This window comes from Mandrillus leucophaeus, unplaced genomic scaffold (genome assembly GCF_000951045.1).
Source record: "Mandrillus leucophaeus isolate KB7577 unplaced genomic scaffold, Mleu.le_1.0 Scaffold451, whole genome shotgun sequence".
Classification (NCBI taxonomy): Eukaryota; Metazoa; Chordata; class Mammalia; order Primates; family Cercopithecidae; genus Mandrillus; species Mandrillus leucophaeus.
Window position 1 is genome coordinate 726,871 of NW_012104821.1, and position 26,548 is coordinate 753,418.

Sequence of the window (26,548 nt, forward strand, 5' to 3'; positions counted from 1 at the left end):
CCAGGAGGCACAGGTTGCAGTGAGCCGAGCTCTCTCCACTGCACTCCAGCCTGGACAACAAGAGCAAAACTCCATCTCAGGAAAAAAAAACAAAACAAAACAAAACAAAAAAAAAACAAAAACAACAAAACGCTCAAGAGCAAAACTCCATCTCAGGAAAAAAAAAAAAAAAAAAAGCTGTTTCAGAGAATTAAACAATGACTTAAAAACCTAACACTAAACAGCATTTTTAAATGTCCTCATCCTGTCACTCCACAGATTCCAAGCACCAAGGAGCCATTGCACTCAAAGCATCAGCTGCCACAGCCAATAGGAAACCAAAATGGCCAGTTACTAGGTAGACACTAGTGGGTAGGCCAGAGAGACCTGTAGACGTATCTCACTGTGCACCATTGGGCTGTTGAGGAAAGGTGCGCCTTGGCCAGGAGTTCCAAGAGCCACCTGTGAAGAATTTTCACCAATGTTTCCAAGTGCTGCAGAGCAGTCACATGGCACTCCAGACCCACCCTGCAATCCACTACCCCAAAGGTCACCATGGCGTGAGCACAGCTCAACACTGGTGAAAGTGGAGCCTGCGGTTTATATGGGCACAGGATGGGGGTTGGGGCAGGCCATGAGTTGTTTTGAAAAAAAGCAACATTCGAACCAGAAAAGGAAGATGTAAAGTTCTCACTTTGGGTCAATCTGAAAAGTTACATACTGCACGATTACCAACTCTGTGACATTCTGGAAAAGGCAAAACTATGGAGACAGTAAAAAGATGAGTGGTTGTCAGGGGCTGGGGAGTGGGAAGGAAGAATAGTGGGAGGACAGACAATCTGTGGACTTTGGGTGATAATGAGGTGGCCATATAGGTTCATGAGTTCTAACAAATGTATTACTCTGGTGGAGTACGTTGACGGTGGAAGCTATGCATGTGTAGGGGCAGGAGTAATATAGGATATCTTTGAACCTTCCACATTATTTTCCTGTGAACCTAAAACTGCTCTGGAACGTGGATTTTTTGAGACAGGGTCTGACTCTGTCACCCAGGCTAGAGTGCAGTGGCATAATCTCAGCTCACTGCAACCACCGTCTCCTGGACTAAAATGATTGTCCTGCCTCAGCCTCCTGGGTAGCTGGGACTACAGGCATGAGCCACCATGCCCAGCTAAGTTTTGTCTTTTTTGTAGAGGCGGGGTTTCACCATGTTACCCAGACTGGTCTTGAACTCCTGAGCTCAAGCGATCCACTCACCTCAGCCTCTCAAAGTGCCGAGATTACAGCCATGACCCACCACAGCAGGTGAACATGGATTTTTTAAGAGTTAATAAAACATTTTCAATTGGTCAGTGTTTTCCAATCTGAGAAGTGAACATTATTTAGCTGAACTACCACTCTCCAATACCTCTTACACTAATAGGATTTCTCTCTACCGCAAAACCTTACTTAAGCAATCCCTGAGATAACAGCAAAGGGCTTTCCATGTTTCATAGACTGTACGGTCTCATTGCAAGTTATTTCATTCTGGGTTGTGAAGAGATTCTGACAGTTTTCCCATATTCCTTACATTCATATGGCTATGAACTGTGATATAGTAAGATATAAGAAGCAAATGAAGTACTTCCTGCATCCTTTTTATGATCACAGGGTTTTACCCCAGTATGAATTCTCACAAAGATATTAAGGCTTGAGCAATGAAATAAAGTGACACCATATCCCTGGGATATATAGGTTCTTCCTCCAATGTGAGATTTCATGTTAATATTATGGCTTTGTGAGATATTTAAAAGTTGTCATACATTCCCCTACATTCCCAGGACATTTGTAGTCTAACTTTATTTTTATTTATTTTTTTGGGACAGAGTCTTGTTTTGTTATCCAGGCCGGAGTGCAGTGGTCTTTGCTCACTTGCAGTCTAATTTTAGATGTGTAAAATAAGCCTCATGGAATTAGTAAAAGCTTTCCCACATGCCTCAAAGCGAAGTCTTCTCTACACTGTGAATTTTTATTCCTTACATAAGGTATAAACATTTAATGAAATCTCTCCACATTCCTAATAGAGCCTCAGTCCACTCTTAAGTCACTAAGTGTTGGGTGAGGTCACAGTTATGACTTTCATAGTAAAAGAAACTTTCTTTTCTTGATAGTCCTTGATTTTCACAGGGCCTATCACCACAAGAGTTGGAAGTATTAAGATCTGATGAGCACTTACAGACTTCACATGTCCTACGTTCATAGAACGTCTCTCCTGTGATTGCTTTTGTGTTTGCACTAACACTAATGATAGCTAATGAATGAAAAAAAAAAAATCACAACAAAATTTCATTATGTTTGAAGAAAGCTTAAAAAGTTGTGTTTTTCCACATTCAGAGCCATCCTGGCCTGCGGGTTGGACAAGCCTGATCTAAAGCTTTTCCCAAGTTCCTCACAGTATTAGTTTCCTAGGGTTGCTGTACAAAATAACACAGACTGAAAGATCTAACCAAGAGAAATTTATTGCCTCGCAGTCCTGGAGCCTGGAAGTCCATTACCAAGGTGGAGACAGGGTTGGTTTCCTCTGGAGGCCATAATGAAAGCATCTGTTCCAGGTCTCTGTCCTTGGCGTGCAGATGGCCATCTTCTGGTGGATTCAGTCTTCTCCGTGTGTATCCTTCCTTCACTTTCCCTTATAGGGACACCAGTGATGTTAGATTAGGGATCGAACCTAACAGCCTCATTTGAAGTTACTCACCTGTTTGAAAACCTTATGTCCAAATACAGTTATAGTGTAAGGAACTAGGACTTAGGACTTACAAATAAGGAGTGGGGCATCATCCAGACCATACCATTTAAATTGCAGGGTTTCTCTCCAATGTGAGTTCACATATGCACATTAAGGTTTGTGGGATTCAGAAAGGTATTCCCAGATTCTCTACAGTATTCATAGGGTTTCTCTCCAGTGAGATTTCGGATGTGTTTGGTAAGGCTTGACAATTCCGTGAAGTCATTTCCACATTCCCTGATGCAGGGTCTTCTCCACTGTGAATTCACACGCGTTCATTAGGACCTGAGATACAAAGTTGCTTCCACATTTTTACATTCATAGGGTTTCTCCCCAGTGTTTTCATGTCTTCAGAGAGAACGCAGACACCTTTAGGTCTTCCCACATTCCTTACACTGATGGTCTCTCATCTGCATGCCTTCTTTCATGATTTCGAAAGGAACTGGAAGAACTGAAGGCTTTCCCACACTCTTTACATTCATAGGGTTTCTCTCCAGTGTGAGTTCGTTCATGTAACTGAAACGAATTGGAGTAACTGAAGGATTTCCCACACTGTTTACATTTGTAGGGTTTTTCTCCAGTGTGGATCCGCATGTGAAGGTTAACACAAGTGGGAAACTTAAAAGCTTTGCCACATTCCATACACGTGTATGGTTTTTTGGCACTGTGGGTCCGCATGTGATTATTAAGACTAGAGGAATGCGTAAATGCTTTCCCACATTCCAGGCACTCAAAGGGCTTCTCTCCAGTGTGAATTCTCAAATGTCCACTAAGATTTGAAGAAATAGCAAAGGCTTTCCCACATTTGACACATTCAAAAGGCTTCTCTCCAGTGTGAGTTCTTGTATGTTCACTAAGGCGAGAGGATCTGGCGAAGGCCTTCCCACATTCCTTACATTCATAGGGCCTCTCTCCACTGTGAGTTCGCGCATGCTTAGTAAGGTCTGAGTTCTGAGTGAAGGCTTTCCCACAGTCCTTACATGTATAGGGTTTTATTCCAGTGTGAATTCGAAAGTGATCACTGAGGCATGAGGAATTTCTAAAGCATTTTCCACATATCTTACATTCAAAGGGATCCTTTGCAGTGTGAGTTTTTAAATGTTCAGTAAGTTGAGAAGATGTAGTGAAGGCTATCCCACATTCCTTGCATTCATAAGGCTTCTCACCCACATGACTTTTCATGTGTTGACTTAAGCAAGAGGAAACAGTGAAGGCTTTCCCACAATCCTTACATTTATAAGGTTTCTCTCCAGTGTGAGTTTTTCTGTGCTGAGTAAGCTGACAAGACCTAGTGAAGGCTTTCCCACACTCCTTACACTCATAGGGATTGTCTCCAGTGTGGGTTCCCATGTGAATATTAAGGTATGCAGAATATCTAAATCCTTTTCCACATTCCTTACATTTGTAGGGTTTTTCCGAACTGTGACTTTGTATATGCACAGCAAGGTCTGTGGAGTGAATAAAGCCTCTCCCACATTCCTTCCATTCATGGAGACTTTCTCCATTGTGAGTTCTTAAATGTCCCTGAAGGTGTGAATGATTAACGAAGGATTTCCCAGAGTCACTGCAATCAAAAGCTTTATCTCCTGTGCATATTCTCTGGTGAACAACATCTGGGGTCAGGCTGAAGGCTTTTCCACACTGACTAAACACAGAACGTTGCTCTCCAGTAGAGGTTTTCTTGTGCAGAGTAAGGAAGTCTACTCCATACAGATGACACTCAAATGCGTTCTCACTATTTTGAGTTCTCACGTGTGTCTTAAGGCATGAGCGTTCACTGGGGACATCTCCACATTGCTGAACATCATTGGCCTCCCCTCCGTTGTGGCTTCCTATCTGTTGATAAAGGAATGAATGATGATTAAAGGACTGTTCAGACTCACTAACAGATTCCACTCATCAGAAGAGAGGAACATTGTGATGATTATTTTCGTGTTTACCATTTTCATTACACACATACAAGTACTGCCCTTTTGATTTCTTTCCAGTGGAGTGATGAAAAGTTCCTGTCCCTTTTGGCCGGAACCGCCATCTTCCAGTAATTTGCCAAAATGACGAACACAAAGGGAAAGAGGAGAGGCACCCGATATATGTTCTCTAGGCCTTTTAGAAAACATGGAGTTGTTCCTTTGGCCACGTATATGCGAATCTATAAGAAAGGTGATAGCGTAGACATCAAGGGAATTGGTACTGTTCAAAAAGGAATGCTCCCCAGTGTTACCATGGCAAAACTGGGAGAGTCTACAACGTTACCCAGCATGCTGCTGGCATTGTTGTACACAAACAAGTTAAGGGCAAGATTCTTGCCAAGAGAATTAATGTGCGTATTGAGCACATTAAGCACTCTAAGAGCTGAGATAGCTTCCTGAAACGCGTGAAGGAAAATGATCAGAAAAAGAAAGAAGCCAAAGAGAAAGGTACCTGGGTTCAACTGAAGCGCCAGCCTGCTCCACCCAGAGAAGCACACTTTGTGAGAACCAATGGGAAGGAGCCTGAGCTGCTGGAACCTATTCCCTATGAATTCATGGCATAATAGGTGTTAAAAAAAAAAAAATAGAAGACCTCTGGGCTGAAAAATGTTTCTCTTCATTGAGTAGAAGTGTGGTGTCCTCTCCCACAAAGAAATACTTAAAGCAAATTTTAGTTGTGTCCTAATTCATTATGTAATGTCTTTCCTATTCAAATTTAATGTATTCCTTGCTGAAGGATGTAAGGTAGCTTATTGTGCAACAGATTACTCAGTTGGTTAGAAAATGGCCAGGTATTATGTATGAAATATTTGTACTGGTTTGAAGATAGTCTTAAATCATCAAGGAAGATATAAAGTAATTTTTTTTTTTCCAAAAAAAAAAAAAAGAAAAGCTCCTGTCAGGCTGTGCCATCTACTCTCAAATGTCTGTAGAATTTTATGAAATTGCTTTAAAAACTCACTATCTAGTTACAAATGTGTTCTTGACGGGAACTCTAAAACACTTAAGTGTTGGCTGGGCACGGTGGCTCACACCTGTAATCCCAGTGCTTTGGGAGGCCAAGGTGGGCAGATCACCTCAGGTCAAGAGTTCAAGACCAGCCTGGCCAACATGGTGAAACCCTGTCTCTACTAAAAATGCAAAAATTAGCCAGGCATGGTGGCGCGTGCCTGTACTCGCAGCTACTCAGGTGGGTGAGGCACAAAAGTCACTTGAGCCCAGGAGGTGGAGGTTGCAGTGAGCCAAGATCGTGCAATTATATTCCAGCCTGGGCGACAGAGCAAGACTCTGAGAGAAAAACAACAGTAAGTGTCAAGCTAGGTTTCAAGCATCCCCAGGTCATCGTATTGAGTCCTCTCCAGAGTCATTATCCCTCTGGGGAAATGCTACTTATCTCAAAGAGCTCTCATTCTGCTAATTTTCTTTTTTCTTTTACTGTAATTAAATTAATTTAGTTTTTAGAGCTAAGATGTTGCTATGTTGACCAGGCTGGTCTAGAACTCCTAGCCTCAAATGATCCTCCCACTTCAGTCTCCCAAAGTGCTGGGATTACAGGTGTGAGCCACCATGCCCAGATTTATTCTGATTTTCTATAATGAAATCCCCAATCATCTCTAAATGTGAAAACTAAGACGTATCCTTGTTAATCTTACCATTTGAATCTCACTGGAGTTTGGCTCCCCCAAAAAATCTTGCTGAAGGGCTGACTCTTTGGTTTTAAGTTGCACTTTCCATTCTGAAGCTAAAGAGAAAAAGAAATGTAAGGATTTAGAGACACACAGGGTAGATAGATGGAGCTGAAAATGAGAGAGATCATTTGTATTTGTTTTCTTTTTTTTTTTTTTAAACAGAGTCTCGCTCTGTTGCCCAGACTGGAATGCAATGGCATGGTCTTGGCCTCCCAGAACCTGGGAGGTCTCTGCCTCCCAGGTTCAAGTGATTTTCCTGCCTCAGCCTCCTGAGTAGCTGGGACTACAGGCACGTGCCACCACACCCAGCTAATTTTGTATTTTTAGTACAGATGGGGTTTCACTATGTTGCCCAAGTTGGTCTCAAACTCCTGACCTCGTGATTCATCCGCCTCAATCCCCCAAAGTGCTGGGATTACAGCCGTGAGCCACTGCACCTGGCCCCTGTATTTGTTTTCAAATTAAACATGGTAACAAAAAACAAGACAGATTGTATATCAAAAATGTGGCAATAATAAGGATATAGCGTCAAAATTTTACATAGTTTACTACCAACTGATTCTATGAAAATTAAAAACTCATGGTGAACACAAAGAATATTACCATGGAAGGGAAGTCAAGGAATAGGACAACAAGCACACATCAAAACAGGGAACTTGTTTTTCTTCTTTTTTTGAGACAGAGTTTCACTCTTGTTACTCAGGCTGGAGTGCAATGGGACAATCTTGGCTCACTACAACCTCCACCTCCCAAGTTCAAGCGATTCTCCTGCCTCAGCCTCCCAAGTAGCTGGGATTACAGGCGTCTGCCACCACACCCAGCTAATTTTTGTATTTTCAGTAGAGACGGGGTTTCAGCATTGTTGGCCAGGCTGGTCTCGAACTCCTGATATCAGGTGATCCTCCTGCCTCGGCCTCCCAAAGTTCTGGGATTACAGACATGAGCCACCGGTGAGTCACCATGCCCAGCCTTTTTTTTTTTCGAGACAGAGTCTCACTCTTTCAACCCAGCTGGAGTTCAGTGGCACGATCTTGGCTCATCGCAACCTTCGGCTCCTGGGTTCAAGCAATTCTCCTGCCTCAGTCTCCCTAGTAGCAGGGACTACAGGAGTGCGCCACCACACCCAGCTAATAGTTGTATTTTTGTAGCAATGGGTTTCACCATGTTGGCCAGGCTGGTCTTGAAATCATGACCTCATGTGATCCACCCGCCTCAGCCTCTCCAAGTGCTGAGATTACAGGCGTGAGCCACCACACCTGGCCTAAAACAAGAACTTTTAAAGAAGAAACCAACGGGTCCTATCACAGGAAAAAATGAGTAGACAAAGTTAAGACTATGAGAAGCTAAAGATTTCTTAACTTCTAAGAAAGAAATGGCCTAGCTGGGCAAGGTGGCTCACGCCTGTAATCCCAGCACTTTGGGAAGCCGAGGCAGGTGGAACACTTGAAATCAGGAGTTTGGGACCAGCCTGGCCAACGTGGTAAAACCCCATCTCTAATAATAATACAAAAAATTAGGTGGGCATGGTGGCACACACCTGTAGTCCCGGCTACTCAGGAGGCTGAGGCAGGAGAATCACTTGAACCTGGGAGGCTGAAGTTGCGGTGAGCCAAGATCACACCACTGCATTACAGCCTGGGTGACAGTAAAACCGTGTCTCAGGAGAAAAAAAAAAAAAAAAAAAAAAGGCCTCAACGTTGTGAGATAAACTGCATCTTAAAAAGTTTTCTCATTACGGCCAGGTGCAGTGGCTCACGCCTGTAACCCCAGCACTTTGGAAGGCTGAGGCAGGCGGATCATAAGGTCAGGAGTTCGAGACCAGCCTGACCAACATGGTGAAACCCCATCTCTACTAAAAATACGAAAACTAGCTGAGCGTGGTGGTGTGCGCCTGTAATCCCAGCTACTCAGGAGGCTGAGGCAGGAGAATCGCTTGCACCCCAGGGGCAGAGGTTGCAGTGAGCTGAGATGGCGCCACTGCACTCCAGCCTGGGCAACAGAGCGAGAATCTGTCTCAAAAAAAAAAAAAAAAAAGTTTCCTCATTTTACTTGTAAACATACTGAACTTACTGACCAGGGCAGTCCATCATGAACGCTCACCTTGGAAATCACCTCTCTGCACTGTCCTAGACTCTTCTTGTTCCAGCCAAGAGATCAGACTGGGTTTGAAGAGCTGACACCCTGTGCACAGAGAAAGATTCATTACCAGAAGAGGCTCATGCAAGAGATGACAAATCTTTCCATAGCTCAGTAGCTACAGGTCCAATGGAAGCAGTGAAATTATTTTAAAAGGGCTAAAAATGCAAATATCATCTGTCTGTGCCCCCAAAAGATTGGTGATCTCTGATGCCTGAAACCCAAATCCAGGCTGATGTACATACTTACAAAGCACTAAGACTTTTATCCAAATAGGAAGTTAAATGAAACAAAGAGCTCTTCATTCTCATGGGAAACAACTATACATCTCATTCTTCAACATTACAGCACATCAGATTCATGAGAGCTTCTTAAAACACCTGACAGGGCCCCTGTTGCAGAGTTTCTGACTGAGTATGTCAAAGGTGGAGACTGAGAACGTACAGCTCCAACAGTGCTGATGAATCTCTACCACCAAGTAGAAGAAACCCTATTAGGGCAGGGACTATGTCTGTTATTTCCCACTGTGTTCAGAGTTGCTGTCTCTGATGTGCGATACAGTAAATACATAACATAATCTGTTCCACAGCAGGTTACAAGGGATGAGGCCAGTCTTACCTACTGTGGCCAAATTCTTATAGTTCTCTAGCATCACATCTCTGTAGAGGTTTCTCTGAGTTGGGTCCAGTAAAGTCCATTCTTCTGGGGTGAAGTCCACAGCCAGATCATCAAAAGTCACTGAATCCTAAACCATCACACACATGCTGGCTTGAGTCACATAACATGTCTACCGGTGTTCGCTGCAAAATGCAATACCTACAGAGTCTGAGGGCTCACACTGCCTACCCCAGAGTTCACTGGTCCCAGGAGGTCCTCTCTATCCACACTCACTCACTGTCAGTCCCCTCCAGTGACATGACTCGAATGGCACTTCTTACACATGATTGTACCTAACACAACCAGACTGGGAGGTCATCTGATTTCCCTCCACTGCAGCACACTCTTGAGCAGATGCTAGATAAACGCTGGTGAATGGATAAATTATCTCAGCAAAGGATACTTTTATGTCCCTTACCATGTGTCAGAACACTCAACAAAATAAAAACTATGCAGTTGGGACCATGAGGGAAGACTAATTAATCAACACTGAAATACTGGGATGGCATTCAAGGCAAACCCTCACCAATATGACAGGCTCCACTCCTTCAGGGAATTTGACTAGGGACTCGGTCCTTGAAGGAGGCTTCATTTGCTTTAAGAAGCTCTGGAGATAATTCTGTGTAGAAGGAAATGTGTCTATCTGGTGATGCAAGTATGATATTTTGGAGAAGGATACACTCCCTGCATACCTGATAACAACTTGTCAGACAGTCAGCCACCACCCTTTCCACTTCTGTCTTTTCTTGAAGGCAGACTGGGTCCCTGTAAAGACCTCATGGAAAAGAAAGAAGGCATGAGAACCCAGGGCTGACCATAATTCCCACATTCACACACCCCAAAGTCCTGCAGTGAGATTCCCATATACTGCTGCACGCTCAAGAAAACACACATACACACTACCGCTATCAATTCCAGGGCAGTTCTGCCTCACCTAAAGGCAAAAAAAAAAAAAAAAAAAGGATGGTCAGCCATGCTGCCCACTGGGAAAAGGGTAGTAGTCTTATTTTACAGATAATGAAACTTAACCGTGGAAATACATAGCACCTCTTCCCAAAGCACACACAGCAGGGGGCTGCTGAAGCATTCTGCCAGGTGCGATGGCTCACGCTTGTAATCCCAGCACTTTGGGAGGTCGAGACGGGCAGATCACTTGAGGTTAGGAGTTTGAGACCAGCCTGGCCAACATGGTGAAACTCCGTCTCTACTAAAAATACAAAGAATTAGCCAGGTGTGGTGGCACACGCCTGTAATCCCAGCTACTCGGGAGGCTGAGGCAGGAAAATCGCTTGAACCCGGGAGGCAGAGGTTGCAATGAGCTGAGATTGTGCCACTGCACTTCCGCCTGAGCAACAGAGCAAGACTCTGTCTCCAAAAAAAAAAAAGAACAAAGCATTCCCTAGCCCACATTAGCACCTCCGAAATTAAGTTGCAGTGTTAATGATCAGGCACAGGCCACTGGACTCCACATTGTGCGGGGGGACACCTAAAGCAGGGTCTCTGAAAATGAACAGAAACAGGACTTACCATAGGACAAATCAATGGCTGCCATCCCGCAGGGCTGACGGCTAAATGTGCTTCAAAATGCCTTTCCTTTACTCCAAGGATCACTCCAGGACAGCTTAGGAATCTACACGGACAGAGGTAACCTCCATTCTCTTTATCCAGTGTTAATGGTGTCCTGTTTGTATAAATCATTAATCAACAAGCATTACTTATCAGTCATCACACATCATTAGCACTCTCTCTGCAGAGCATATAAGTGAAAGCCACTGAAAACGGTGTACACTACAAATATTAGGACCACCAGCTTCCACTACTGAGGAACGGTGTGTGTCAGAAGCCACACTAGCAGCTTTATATACATGCTTAATTATCATAACCACTCTTTACAGTAGATATCAATGACCCCTATTTGACAAAGAAAAAAACCAGGCCGGGAATGGTGGCTCACACCTGTAATCCCAGCATTTTGGGAAGCTGAGGTGGGTGTGTCAGTTGAGGTCAGGAGTTCAAGACCAGCCTGGCCAACGTGGTGAAACCCCATCTCTACTGAAAATACAAAAATTAGCTGGGTGTGGTGGTGCGCGCCTATAATCCCAGCTACTGAGGAGACTGAGGCAGGAGAATCGCTTGAACCTGAGAGACAGAGGTTGCAGTGGGCCGAGATCACACCACTGTACTCCAGCCTGGCAACACAGTGAGACTCTGTATCAAAAGGTAAAAAAAAAAAAGAAAAAGAAAAAAAATCTACATTCAGACAACACTTGGCTTTGGTCCAGAATCATCCAGTTTGGAAGTTGCAAACCAGGACTTGAATGTAGGCAGTTTTGTCCCTGACACCCAATCTGTGGCTGCTCTGACTTTCCCACATGACCAGCGCTGGTCTAAACCTGCACAGTGCAACACCATGGTCACTACTCACATGTGTTATTGAACACCCACTCCATATTAACCTAACATGACCAAAGAACAGAATGTATTTTAATAAAATTTATACAACTAAAAATTTAATAAAAATTAATCACAATCTTTAATAAATCAAACACAGAACAACAGTGCAAATACTGATTGACAGAATGGAATCTGAATGATGAAAATCACTGAAAACTGAACAGTTCATTATCCATGAACCAGCTACACCCCCACAAGGATGCTACAGCCTTTATTCTACGAATGAGAAGGCTAAAACTCTGAAGTCACACTGGGTTACAGAAACCCCATGTCCAGACTCCTGGTGTAGATTGTACCCACTTCCATGGGTTTCAAACTGGGGATCCTTAGGCTGAAGAGGGCCACAAATGTGTTTCGTTTGGTGAAATCTAAATCAATCATGTTATTTTATTTAAACCTGAAATATAATTAATGCACAATTAAAAGTGCAGATCTTAGGTATTCAGTGGATGAATTTTGACAATCGCATACACTTGCGTAATCAAAAGCCTCAACGAGATGTAAAACATGTTCGTCTCCCCTGAAAACCTTCTTGCCCCTTCCAGTCTATTCTTTCACTCTCAACTCCAGATAAGCACTCTGTGATTTCCCTCATTTAGCAGACACGACACGGGACAGGTAAATTAGGCAGTGTGCTCATCTCCCACAAATGTACCTCCTATCTTCATTTTTCTTTACTATTTAAATAACATGAGATAAATATTCTAAAATCTCCCACTGCAACTGTGGACCTGTCTATTTCTTCTTGTGTATCTGTAATGTATACTCCTTTACACATCTTGTAACATTACTGGGTAGATAGATACACACATTGTATCTATCTGGGTATCTAAAGTATCTAACATTGCTGGGTAGATAGATACACACATTGAACTTTCCTATTTTTGGAGCAACAAAACCTTTTATCATAAGGAACTCTGTGTGTCTCTAGGAATGTTCTTGGATGATGCTGGGTGACAACACTGCGACCTGCTTTTCTTTGTGGAGTCTCTGTATCTCATGGGCAGCCTTAGGTATCTTTGGGTGCCAATGTTCTCCTTTACCTGGCATGGAGCCTAAAGGCACCCATTGATGGCTGGACAGACAACTGAGATCCTTCTAGACACTGTTAAAGTACACCCAGACTACAGCCCCTTCACAATTCATAACACAATACATATCTGAGTTTTGAGGACATGTACTGAACTACTCAATGAATGCAAGGGTGACAGGAATACCGTCTCTTTCTATGCACTTATCCACCACCCACGGCCTGTCTGCATACCAACGACTGGTTTCCCCTGGTCGCCTGATGTGGATACTTAGTGCTCTCAGTACCCTTACTGGCACCCTAACTTCCTCTGCTCATGAGCCCAACAGCCAGGGTTGCCTGCATTCCAGAGGGCTGTTTCCTGCTTTCCTCAAGTCTGACGACTAGCTCTAGCACCCCCCAAAAGTACAGAGCAGAAGCACTATAGCCCTGCTAAAGGCTGACCCTGAAGGGCAGTACTAAAGGAAAATCTTCCCAGTGGCAGAGCTTCGGGCAGTGTATTGGCCTGCTTCTGGGTCTGGAGTAGGAGTTGACAAGATGCATGCATACACAAACACAGACTCATTAAGAGTTGCCCATGGCTTGGCTGGATGGTCAAAAATGTGGGAGGAATGCCAGGCGCGGTGGCTCACGTCTATAATCCCAGCACTTTGGGAGGCCAAGGCGGGTGGATCACGAGGTCAGGAGTTCGAGGCCAGCCGGGCCAATATGGTGACATCCTGTCTCTACCAAAAATTAAAAAAAAAAAAAAATCAGCCGGGCATGGTGGCTCACACCTGTAGTCCCAGCTACTCGGGAGGCTGAGGCAGAAGAATGGGTTGGGCCCAGGAGGTGGAGGTTGCAGTGAACCGAGATGGTGCCACTGCCCTCCAGCCTGGGTGACAGAGCGAAACTCCGTCTCAAAAAAAAAAAAAAAAAAGTGTGAGGAACCAGAGTGGTAACAAGGAAACCTGGGAGAAGGTACATGGACGGACCTCACTGAAAGGACAGATTGTGTCCCATGTGAATGCCTACCAAAGGTGATCCACTAGAAATAAGGCGGACAGAATCACGCACACTAAAGATACCTGTTAACTTTTCCTAGCTACCTCAGTGCTTGCTCAATGGGCCCATTAAAAAATGTTCATGACAGCAGGGATAAAGGCTATGCATGGGCTCAGCAATAAGGACTTCCCCTTACCAAGTCTGACTCAGCTAACATTACTGCTGGGCCTAATCTCCTGAAAGCAGAAATTAACCCTGAGCACCCAATATGGCGCCATTCCTTAGAGGAGACCAACCAGCCATGCTGTAACAGGTCCTCTTCTATCAGGAAATATAACTCATCCTCACCAGAACAGACTCATGTTCTGCTGTGGATTTGCCTTTCGACTAGTTAGGCTTCTGCTGGCACCACCATCCACGGACTCACAACGTCCTTTATCAGCAGTCACGGCCTCCACACAACAGAGTTTCTAAACAAGAAAAGCATCTCACTGCAGAGAAGTGCAACAGTAGAAGCATGTCCTTAAAATCAACTGGTCCCATCGCACAACCCATCACTCAGAAGCAGTGGATCTACGTGAAAAGTAGAATCGCATACTGAAAACTCAGTTACAGGGCCAAATGGGAGACAACCCTTAGAAAGGAATTCTGTCCCATACGTCAAGGAGTATGCTTTGAGTCAGAGAGCCTTCCATGGTACTGTCTCCCCACAGCCAGAATACATGGGTCCAAGAATTGATGAGTGGGCCAGGCGCAGTGGCCCACGCCTAGAACCCCAGCACTTTGGGAGGCTGAGGCAGGTGGATCGTTTGAGGTCAGGAGTTCGTGACCAGCCCGGCCAACATGGGGAAACCCCATCTCTACTAAAAACACAAAAAATTAGTTGGGCATGGTGACACATGCCTGTAATCCCAGCTACTTGGGAGGTTGAGGCAGGAGAATGGTTTGAACCTGGGAGGCGGAGGTTGCAGTGAGCCGAGATTGTGCCACTGCACTCCAGCCTGAGTGACAGAGCAGGACTCCGTCTCAAAACAAAAAACAAAACAGGCCAGGCGCGGTGGCTCATGCCTGTAATCTCAGCACTTTGGGAGGCCAAGGCGGGCAGATCACAAGATCAGGAGATCGAGACTATTCTGGTTAACACCATGAAACCCCGTCTCTACTAAAAATACAAAAAATTAGCCAGGCGTGGTGGCAGGCGCCTGTAGTCCCAGCTACCAGGAGTCTGAGGCAGGAGAATGGCATGAACCCGGGAGGTGGAGCTTGCAGTGAGCCGAGATCGCGCCACTGCACTCCAGTCTGGGTGACAGAGTGAGACTCCGTCTCAAAAAAACAGAAAAAACAAAAAAACAAAAAAAATAGAACTGATGGGTGAAGGTGAAATTAACTGCACAGACAGAAGTTTGCTTCCACTCCCAGCGACTCAGAGCACTGCTGGTCCAGAGATCTTCTCAGTCCCTAGTGGAAAATGCCTCCCCCAGGGGGTACTGTTATGGTTCCAATGCACTGGAACAGGAGATTGCCACCTGGCCCTTTTGGGCTTCATATACCACTAACCCAAGAGGGGAAAAAAAAAAAAAGCTTAATCTACTGGCTGGAGTGGTTAATCCCAATTATCAAAGGAAAACTGTGGCACTGCTAGACAACTGAGGCAAGGAGGATGAAGTGATGAAGTGTAGAACCTCTGAGTACTTCTATACTCCATAGAAAAGGTTAACGGAAAACCACAGCTGAACGAAGGCAGGACAACAGAGGACTCAGACTCTGGGCGAAGGAAGATTTGGATCGCTCCTCCCTGGTACAAAACCCGGAGCAGCTGAGGTTCAAGTGGAAGGCTGGGAAAATATGGAATTAGTCACTGAAGAAGTAAACCGTGGACATCAACTGCAATCTCAAGACCAGTGACAGAAACAAGAAATGTAGTTTTGCACATTTTCTCTGTGCTTGTTGTATCTATGTATGTCTATACCCATGTGTTTATTTAAATGAACCATTTACTTCTATCTTTTTCCCGCTTTTATTTTATATACACATTATTAGAGGTTACATGTGTAATTGTGTCTTTAGGAAACAGAATCGTTAGAATGGGACTAAATTTGAGGAGTAACTGACACGGTCCGCGGTGGGAAAACAAAGGACTGTTTGAACTGCGCATCTTCTCAGTCTGGGGATGGGTGAGGACTTCTTCCCTCGTATCTTCTTAGGCAGGAGTATAGACTTGTTTAATTATTCCAAAGAAGCTCCTATGTGTGTAGGAGAGTGCGTATGGATGGTAAAGAACCAAAGAGTGAAATATGCCAGTTAGCTGTTTACGTATCTCAGCTCCAATACCCCCATCGCCTTTGTCTTAGTTAACACTTCCCCTGCCTGTGGAGCTGTTTGTTACACGGCCCGCTTGTTCCTCACCTCACTGGCCCCAAACCCAACACATCTCACAGTTGCTGACTACAATGAAACTTAGTGGCCAACACCAGAGTCATATAAATAAGACCTTTCCTTTGTGCAGCCAATCCACAACCCCCAAAGAAAGGCCTGAGGGATAACATCCATGGCCCTTAATAAAGCAAGCCCCCACAGGTCCTGTCTCTCATTCCTGTCCCACAGGCTGAGCACCCGGCTGTCTCTGGACTTCCATCAGCCTCCGAGAGCAGCCTCCCGTTCCAGGGATCTGTGAGTAGGAGGACGCTTCTGACATTTCACGTGTTTTGTTGTGCTGCCTCCTCTACATCTTGCCTGCCCAACACACTGGAATGTAACTCTCCTCCCCGTCTGGGTAGGGCTAGAATTTGCAGCCACTCTTCAGAGAGACAGAGAGAGACCCCTTAGACCAAAACAGAGGAAAAGATATTCAGTGCAGTGAACAGGGTGTGTAGTCACAACCCGAGGGACACAAGCCCAGGCCTTCAGATTGCTCTTGGCCTGCTTACTACCTGGCCCACCCACACAGCTGACGCCATATGGGAGGGTTCCGTGGCCTGCTGGGGTGCCTCCCTGCTGCTGTGCACTGCTGCCTGGTGTCTTTGTGGAACGCTGCCAAAACTCCCCTCCCTAAATTGGGTGCGTCCTCCATAGTCCAAGTGCTCCCTGGGACTCACCAACTGCTAGCCTTGGGAGGGCAACAGGGGTATGACACTTACTATCCAAGGCTGCTGTCACTTCCCCAGATAGGAACTGCTGGGCTGGAGGAAGCCAGCTGTATTCCCAAGGCCTCACTCTGGCACCGCGGGCTTGCTACTGAGAGGCAGAAGCGGGTAAGGCAGGCTCTGGGCCAATCAGAGCGTTAGCGGAGTGCAAGAGGAAGACCAGCATTCTGACTGCCCGCTGAGTGGAGAGGCAGTACGGACGAGACCACCAGACAACAGTAGCAGCCCCTTCACTGGGGCGATGACGGCACCTCGCTGGCAAGGCTGCTGCCGGGGTCTGCTATTCCCATGACACGGTCTTCCCTTGCATCTGTTTCTCTACGCCCCCACCCTGACGAGGTCAACCGGGCGCCCTAGACAGAAAGGTGGCTGCCTACAAACGGGGCAGATGGGAAGCACAAATGGAGGCCAGAGATCAAAACGGGGGCCACTCGGGACCACTGGAAGCTTATCAGGCAAGCAAAGGAAAAAATATTTTAGTCACCTGGAGATACAAGCCATTCCAAAGATTTTACTTAGAAGAAAAAAAGAGAGGGAAAGAGACTGATTATCTTGAGTCTGGACTTCCCAGTCCTCTACTGCCTAGAAGCACTGGGCCCCTTACCCCTCCTTCTTTAGCTCTTATCAACCAAAGACAGAAATTAAGAACCCTTCAGGCAGTTAAAAGCCTAAGACCAAAAAAAGAGAAAAAAGAAAAAAAAAAAAAAAGAAAAAAAGGCTCAGGCTTTGGGAGGTTACAAGTTCAAGAAAAAAAAAAAAAGGAACTTTTTTTGAACTTTAAGTACAAAGCAAATGCCAGGCCTAACAAACATAATCCCGCTAGCCCTAGATTACTCAATGATTTAAACACAGACCATGAGACACGGGGAAAAAAATAATAGGTAATTAGATTTTAACTAACATTCGCTAATATGTACCAATTAACAAAACTGCATAGGCCTACTCAATCTGGGGCTCAAATTACACTTATACCTGAGGATCCCACTAAATTTAAACATTGTGCTCCCTAAAATCTTAAAAGGGTAAGTAAATACAAGAGAAAAAAAATTAGGTATGCCTCGCTTTAACTGTAGCCTTCAGTTTCCCATAGTCACAGGACCCGTTGCCCTAAAATATTCCATATGAGGCATAAATATGCTAACATAAATAAAGTGAGACTTTGACACTTACAAATTGTCTGGATAAAATGGGACCCCATGGATAATCAGTTAAGATACTTCACATGGCCCAAGGTAAGTTACAATAGGGCCTCAAGGATTAACACTTCTATAAAACCTAATTAATGAAGGGGTGATTATCTCTACTGCTTCTCCATTTGACAGCCCAATTGTGCCTGCTCTTAAATCTGAAAACAAAATAAAGGGCACCTCATGCTGGCTTACTACGGCCTTCACATTGTGGTCCCATCCACCAAGGCGCCCACACCCAGTATTTTTAAAACTCCTGCTTCTATTCAATCAACAACCAATAACTATTGTGCTTTTAATTATAAATTTGGCTAACGTAACGTGTTCTTTTTTTTTTTTTTTTCTTGAAATGAAGTCTTGCTCTGTCTCCCAGGCTAGATTGCAGTGGTGTGATCTCGGCTCACTGCAACCTCCACCTCCCAGGGTTCAAGCGATTCTCTCCCCTCAGCCTCCCAAGCAGCTGGGATTACAGGTGCATGCCACCATGCCCAGCTAATTTTTTTCTTTTTCTTTTTTTTTTAATCAGAGACGGGGTTTCACCCTGTTGGTCAGGCTGGTCTTGAACTCCTGACCTCAAGTGATCCGCCCACCTCAGCCTCCCAAAGTGCTGGGATTACAAACGTGAGCCAACATGCCCAGCCCGGACAACACATCTTGTTCAGTGCCTATTTCAACAGCCTCTCATCTGCAGCTTGCCTCACCCTCTGATGGGACACAACACACCTTTTCCAGGCTACCCAACAGATCTGTCATCACGTAGGATCTTTGCAAACCAGATCTTAACAACATTCACCTTCTCCAGGAACGCAGGGATGCACTGCACGGATAACAGCCTTCCGCAAGGAAACTCTCTTGACCTGCTCATTAAGGGGAAATAATTCCAATGTCTTTTAGTAATTTTTGGGTTCTGGTGGCAACATATTCCTGATTTACAAATTATACTTATAAATTAAATTAAAATCAACAAGCGCTCCTATTAATGCCTCGAAGAAAAAAAAAAGAAAACGGGAAAAAAAGCTGGGTGCGGTGGCTCACGCTTGTAATCCCAGCACTTTGGGAGGCCGAGGCGGGCGGATCATGAGGTCAGGAGATCAAGACCACGGTGAAACCCCGTCTCTACTAAAAATATAAAAAATTAGCCGGGCGCAGTGGCGGGCGCCTGTAGTCCCATGTACTAAGGAGGCTGAGGCAGGAGAACAGCGTGAACCCGGAAGGCAGAGCTTGCAGTGAGCCAGAGATCGTGCCACTGCACTCCAGCCTGGGGAACAGAGCGAGACTCCATCTCAAAAAAAAAAAAAGAAAGAAAGAAAACGGGGAAAAAAAAACAACTTCCTAAAAGGACCTCCTTCATGATAGAGAGACTGGCAACTTTTTAAATGCCTGCTGGAGTCTCTGGACCACTTATGATGGTCATTAGCTGCCCCAGGTCCTCTAGTAAGAGACACTGCCCCTCCTGACTTCCTGTTATTCACCAGTAAAACAAGTGACTGGCCATCTACAAGGCTGTCCTGGAAACAGAGGATCTCATAGACCTGAGCCTGTGATCCTCCTATGCAGCTGCCCACTGTGCTCTGGGTCAGGGACACAACCCCCCACAAGCTCTGCCTGGCCACTGAGGCCTCCCTAGGCCACGATGAAGCCAATCTCAGGCCCTCGGGTCTAATCCACCTGCAGGAGGCAGTGGCTTCCCCTGTCCTCAGTCCCTTGCCTGATGCCAGGGTGCTGAAGGAGGTCACCCCTCCCTCCTCCAGGTCCTCTAACTATCTGGAAAGCCCTTGGGATTAACTGAGTGAACAGTAATGGGAGTTCATAGACTGTGGAAAGGCCACTGCTGACCATCGTAAGTGATGGAGCTCAGCGGAATGCTGCTGCCTTCCATCCCTTAGCCAGGATGTCCCAAATAAAGGACAGGACCCAAGAAACTACGTGCCTGGCCAAATTTCAGGCAGCTGTCTTAGCACTGGATGCCCGGGTCAACAAACCGTCCCACCTTCTTCACGGTTACGATAAACTATTGGGTCATTACCTAAAAATTGTCCCTTTCAAAGTGGGGGAAAAAAAAAAAAAAACCTGGGAATCTCTTGTCTGACAGATACCCAAAATATAAAGCAAAATCTCACATCTCTCCACATACTAAAAGCCACAATACAAGGCCTTGCCAGGACACTACTTATTCCCTTCAGAGTTACAGACTTCATTAGTAACCTAGATATATGTTTCACTTCTTTTTTGTCAATTTAATTTTTTTTGTTTAAGAGGCAGAGTCTCGCTATGTTGCCCAGGCTGGTCTCAAACTGCTGGGTTCAAGCAATCCTCCCACTTCAGCCTCCCAAACTGCTGGGATTACAGGGGTGAGCCACTGTGCCCAGCCCATGTTTCATTTCTTAAAATATATAATGCTAGCCCCTCAAAAAATATATTCAATAGAACTTTCATTTCCCTAATAGGTCTCAGATTACTGGTTTCACTGAAAGACAGAAAAATGTCCTCAAATAACTACTTTTCAAATTCCAGTCCAAAAAACAGACTCCTGAAATTCTCTATCATGCTCTAGGGCTTAACTTATTTTCAATCTTGCCCCCATCCCATAAGGGTTGAAGGCCAAATTGAGGGTGCGTAGTCTCCTGGAACTTACTATCATTAGATTGTCCTAGAGGCCCAGCAGCTGCTTATCTGACAGGGGACCCATCTGAACGTAAACTTCCACCAAAAGAAACAAAAACACGTTGTCAGGTACAGCTACATATCATTCTATTAACGGTTCATCTTACTAGGTGCTGTGCTGGTTTACAACCTGGAGGGCCACATCTACTTCAGTGGGTATCCACTTTAAAAGGATACCCCAGTGACACCCTATTGACTTTGTCCTAGCCCAAAATATCACCGCTGGAAACACTGCCTCCAGCAACACAGCCCCGACCCCAGACTCTGATGGTGGAGATGACCCCACCATTACACTAAAACCTCCACACAGTGATACCCGTGGACTGCCTCTCCTAAAACACAAATGGACACAGAACATTTTTTTCGCCCTGAACTGTCTGCTTAGCCCATGATCCTGGTAGAGTATTTGCTTTCCGCTCATACGTGCACACCCATATACCCATGCCTGGAGGAAAATCTGGTAGGAGTTACTAAAATTAATGGAGATTACTGTTTTCCCCAAGAGGCACCTACCTCATGGCAGTAAACTCCGTAATCCCAGGGAGGGGACCACCTACTCCCTGATGCCTTCTACTGAAGAAGGAATTCATGAATTTTACAAGTATAATTAAAGACAACCAAAAATTTTTACTTTTTCCTTCAAAAGCTAAGTGTAGCATAGCCCCTCCCCCTACCCCCCCCCACCACCCAGTAGTCTAAGTTAGGGAAGAATACTAACTGCCTGTTTTTTCTTCTGTGCTCAGTAAGCTTTATCTGTACTTGCTAGTTTCACGTTCCTTGGGGCTCAGTGAGTTCCTACTTCACCTTCCTAGTGCAGCTGCAAAGTTACAAGGTTAATATAGAAACACGGTCTCCCAGGGATGTGGAACACGTAGTATAGATAAATGTAAAAGACTAATCAACTGCCTCTGTTCTCGCTTCTGTAAGTACGCTTCCTGCATCAGTAGCTCCCGGCCACTGACTGCTTAAAAGGTGGCTGCTTTCTTTGTTCAGGGCTCAGACTTTGCTGGACCCTAGTTCTACTGAGTCAGGTGATCACCTTTTAATAAAGACGTTTCCTGAACTCACTCTGTTCAGTCTCTCCCATCTTTGATTGTCCCACAACACTACTACCCTTCCCACTTTCTATCTCAACTTCCAGCCTTGCCTATCCAACCACAACCACGCCTGCCGCTTGGTTACACACAATACCACTAACCTTTACATATGCTTTACTAAATCATCAGCTCATATCCTCCAACATAACTGCCCTACATCCATTTTTAGGCCTGATGTAAGTTATTTGGAACCGAGTCGGACCCCATCACCTTTGGCTTACTTAAAACTTCCCCTCCCTGTGTACTGTTTGTGACATAGCCTACTTGTCCCTTACCTCACTGACCCCAAACCCAACACACCCCACAGCAGCTGGCCATAATGAAACCTACTGGCCAATACCAGTCATGTAAGTCAGTTCTCCCCACCGCTTAGGTCTATCCAATCCACAACGACGCTGTGAAAGCCTGAGGGATAAGGCCCATGGACCATAACAAAGGCACAGTCCCACAGGTCCTCTCTGTCTCATTCCCCACCCACTGGTTAGCACCCGGCTGTCTCCTGACTTGCCATCAGGACCTCAAGGGCAACCCTCTTCTCATGGATCTGTGAGGAATAAAATGTTTCTGCTACTTGATGTGTTTTGTTGCCTTTTCTGTATCTAACCCACCCAACACACCAGAACATCTCTCCTCTTGGTCAGGACAGGGCTAGAATTTACAGCCACTCTCCAGAGACAGAGGCCTCAGGACTGAATTAGAGGAACATACAAAAAGGGGACATGGGATGGACACTGCACAAGGGAGCGTTGCCTCCTCGATACAATTGTGGCACGATGGTCAGCAGTGTGGGTGTGAGGGCATTGGAGGGTACTCTGTCCATGCCATGTGCCCAGAACACAGTCCTCAGGATACCACAAAACCCTGCCCCAGTCACCACCACCCTGTGGCCCTCCTAACACGGATGCCACATGCTCAAAACACTCCCACTAGCAGAGGCACCCTCTGCACATGTGCCAACCTGGCTTGATGGCTTGTGCCCCTCATGACGCAGACAATGCGCATACCAGGATGCATGCTGCTGCATGACCTATGCCTCAGAGGTTTGTTCCCAAAGACCTCCAAATGTGGACAGTGATGTCCCAGGCCTTATAAACAAAGTGGCATCCAAATTTTCTGTGCATAGCTGCCATCACCATCAGTGTGAGTGTGCCCCAGAGGTGTGTTTGTCACAGCACTTCCAGGGCAGACATGAAACATTCCAAGCCTCATAGCTACAGTGGTGCCCTGACTCCCCCTACAGGCTGACCCACCCATTGCAGCTGGCCTTTGACTTGGAACACTGCTTCAATCTTGCCTAAGGACTATGACCAACTCCAGTCTGAGTAACTCAGCAAACTTCACCATCCAGTGGGCTACAGCCACACTGTGGCCAAATATTTTACTATGACCCCAGAGATCCCCACCTGCTGGCATGCATACCCATAGAAAACACCCTCCTGTTGAGTGTATACATGACCTCTGACCCGTTTCTAACAGAAGAATAAGCAAAAATGAAGAGACTGCAGGTGTGACTGAGGTCTCAAGTCAGTTGGGTTTTTTTGTTTTGTTTTGTTTTGTTTTTAGACAGGGTCTCATTCTGATTGCCCAGACTGGAGTGCAGTAGCGCAATCTCAGCTCACTGCAGCCTCTACCTCCCTGGTTCAAGTGATTCTCCGGCCTCAGTCTCCCAAGTAGCTGGGATTACAGGCACCCACCACCATGCCCAGCTAATTTTTGTATTTTTTTAGTAGAGTCGGGGTTTCACCATGTTGGCCAGGCTGGTCTTGAACTCCTGAACTGAAGTGATCCAACCACCCTGGCCTCCCAAAGTGTTGGGATTACAGGCGTGAGCCACTGCACCTGGTCTACTCTTATCTTGATACACATATTGTACACATTACTGTTGCTGTAGGGCATGTATGTGTATAAACCTAGTATGTACTGCCAACAGTTTCTGAAATTGGTTTGCCAATACGCTCTCTAAAAAGTAGTATATGCACATCCTCAGCAACTTTATATCGGATCCGCATCAATGATTTCACTACGTGCGGCTAGCTCACTGGAACCCCTAAGTGCCAAACAGAGAAAATGTATACAATTTCAGTCTTCACTTAAAGTCGTCAACAGGTTCTTGGAAACTGAGACTTTAAGCAAAATGACATCCCACAAAGCAAATTTTTTCCCATGCTAAGTGATATAAGCGAGTTAAGCTCCCACAGCATATTTCTGGTCACAAAAATGTCACTAAACTGCTAAATAAAGACCCCAAACACTTCTAATATTAAATATTGAAATAAATGTGAGCTATATATACATTTAAAAAATACTAATAAAAATAGGATGTTTATCCAATTTTTGATGAATCGGTGTGCAATGGAATAGTGGTAGGTTAAATCAACAAATAAATGTTTCCAAAGCAAAAACTGTAAGGACTACCTCCTACCACCAAGAAGCTCAAAAACAGTAACAAATGGGGCCAGCTTGCTAAGTGGTACCATTTACTGTTGTACATTTGTATCATTCCCAAATGCTTTAGGAATTTTTATTTTACAATAGTTTGTATTCATTCATTCATTCTCCAATCCGCCTATTCCAGTTCCAGGATAAAAATGGCCAGAGCCCATCCTAACAGCTCAGGGCGCACGCACACACATTCATAGGGGGACGATTTAGACACGCCAATTAAGCTAACATGTGCATCTTTGGGATGTGGGAAGAAACCAGAGTGCCCAGAGAAAACCCATGCAGACGTGGGAAGAACGTGCAGAATCTACAGAGTGGCCCTACCGGAATTAGATTTTTTTTCCCCATGGATGTTATAATTAACAGACATTATTCTAAGATCTGTTGTATTTCCAGGCCATATGGCCCCTTCACAGCTTTTTGGCAGCCCACAATGGCAGGTGAGTTTTCTGGTCATTTACTTATATGGAGTGTATCAAGCCAACCCCCTAGGTGTATGAGTGTCTGTAAGGAATCACACAGAGTGTTTACTCCGGACATTCCTTCAGGGAAACAAAGGACTAATTTAGGTAGAAAGAGCCCAAAAGTGAATTGAAAAAAAACAACATTGAAAGAGGTTTTGTCTGTTTATGAATATACATATTTCCTAAGACTGATAATTAACATCAGTGAATTTTCACGGAGAGCTTATTTTTCAATGCTCAAGCACTGATTCTCATTAATCCCTTGAATTAATTTCTTATTCATGTAATTAAAATGCATTCATGCTTCTCCTATTTTCCCTTGATTTACATCATTTGTCAGATATCACTTACTTTGGCCAGCGACAGTGGCGTACACCTGTAATCCCAGCACCTTGAGAGGCCAAGGTGGGTGGATCACTTGAGGTCAGGAGTCCAAGACCAGCCTGGCCAACATGGTGAAACCATCTCTACAAAAAAAAAAAAAAAAAAATACAAAAATTAGCCAGGCATGGTGGCGCACACTTGTAATCCCAGCTACTAGGGTGGCTAAGGTAGAAGGATGGCTTGAAAACTGGAGAGGTGGAGGTTACAGTGCTACAGTGAGCCGAGATCCTGCCACTACACTGGATCCTGGGCAACAGTGAAACTCTTGTCTCCAAAAACAAGATATCACTTACTTTTTCCTGTCAGTCATACATTTAAGATTAAATTATCCCATCACATTGTTTCCCCAACCAAAGAAAGAATACTGACTCTGTCAAACCTGGAGTAATCTTTGATGTACTCCCCTCTCTCACCCTAGAAATGGAGTCAGCCAATTCACGGAATGCTTTGGTCAGCTCTTATTTCCTTCCCTTTCAAACATGGCTAAATCATTCCATATTTTTTGGTCTCAGCTTGAATATCACTCTTTTCTTAGCATTGCCTATTCCAAAGAAAAATAGAGAAAATAATTCTGCCCTCTACTTTACTTATAGACCCTCATCAACTTGTAATACACTTATTTGCTTGGTTACATGACAGCCTCCTCCCCTACTTTACAACCTCCCTAAGAACAGCCCTTGGCTGAATTTTTTTTACTATGCTTTAATTAACCATTCAGACACTCATTCTTTTACAGGATACACCAAGAAATGAAGGATACATTTAAACACAGCACAGAAGACAATCAGAACTACCAAAATGTATAACTTTCTGAAAGAATGAATGACTCCGCAAAAAGACAATATAACGCCTAAACAGTGTCTGCTAGTTTTAAAGAGACTAAAAGACATGAAAACTTGGATACATATTAGATTTCAAAACAATCAAAAGCACACATTGGAACAAAGTGGAGAACTGTACCTTTTTACACAGGGTACGTATTAACAACATTTTAAATTTTCTTGGTTCATAGTATTATGGTTTTAAAAGGACATGTCTTTATCTATAGGACACGTATTAGCAAGCATTTAAACCTTAAGTGTCACGCCTGCAATGTTCAACTTACTTCAAAGCCTCCATTCCTTCTTCCTATAAGCCCCTGTTTTGAAGCTCTGTGGGGAGGTACAGGCCTAGGAAGTTCAGATAAAAAGAATAGCTAGTTGAGTATTCTTGCTTTTCTTCAGTAGAAAGACTTGCGGTCTACAAACGTTTATATTCACATAGAGAAATAAGCACACCCTAGATACCTAAAAAGTAGCTTTATGTTTCTACCTGAACGTAGTGCGTCAAAAGTAAATACAGGATGCGCAAAAAGAAAAACAAATTCTCAGATAAAACAGGAGGAAGAAGCCCCCGAAACCAACTTTCACCCCAGTACTCACCCGGACGCGCCAGACTCGCCAGGTCCTGGAGATGGGGGGGACGAAGGACCACAGTCAACCTGACTCGAACGGCGAAAACTCGTT

General features: G+C 44.8%; 1 protein-coding gene across 3 annotated transcripts; it reads right to left on the minus strand.

Annotated features, from left to right (window-relative positions):
- Positions 1-2,457: 2,457 nt before the first annotated feature.
- ZNF266 (zinc finger protein 266) lies at positions 2,458-26,548 on the minus strand. Of its 3 annotated transcripts, XM_011994306.1 has the most exons (10): positions 26,465-26,548; positions 26,149-26,212; positions 25,413-25,584; positions 10,722-10,875; positions 9,721-9,969; positions 9,433-9,562; positions 9,156-9,282; positions 8,502-8,582; positions 6,366-6,454; positions 2,458-4,579 (listed from the first exon to the last, which is right to left on the minus strand). In XM_011994306.1, the coding sequence occupies exons 7-10, from the start codon at positions 9,187-9,189 to the stop codon at positions 3,134-3,136; spliced, it is 1,650 nt and encodes a 549-aa protein (XP_011849696.1). In that variant the 5' UTR covers positions 9,190-9,282; positions 9,433-9,562; positions 9,721-9,969; positions 10,722-10,875; positions 25,413-25,584; positions 26,149-26,212; positions 26,465-26,548; the 3' UTR covers positions 2,458-3,133. The 3 variants fall into 3 exon arrangements, with proteins under 3 accessions (XP_011849696.1, XP_011849695.1, XP_011849697.1); XM_011994305.1 differs by lacking the exons at positions 9,433-9,562; positions 25,413-25,584; positions 26,149-26,212; positions 26,465-26,548 and adding an exon at positions 25,011-25,114 and having other exon boundaries at positions 9,887-9,969; XM_011994307.1 differs by lacking the exons at positions 9,721-9,969; positions 10,722-10,875; positions 25,413-25,584; positions 26,149-26,212; positions 26,465-26,548 and having other exon boundaries at positions 9,429-9,471.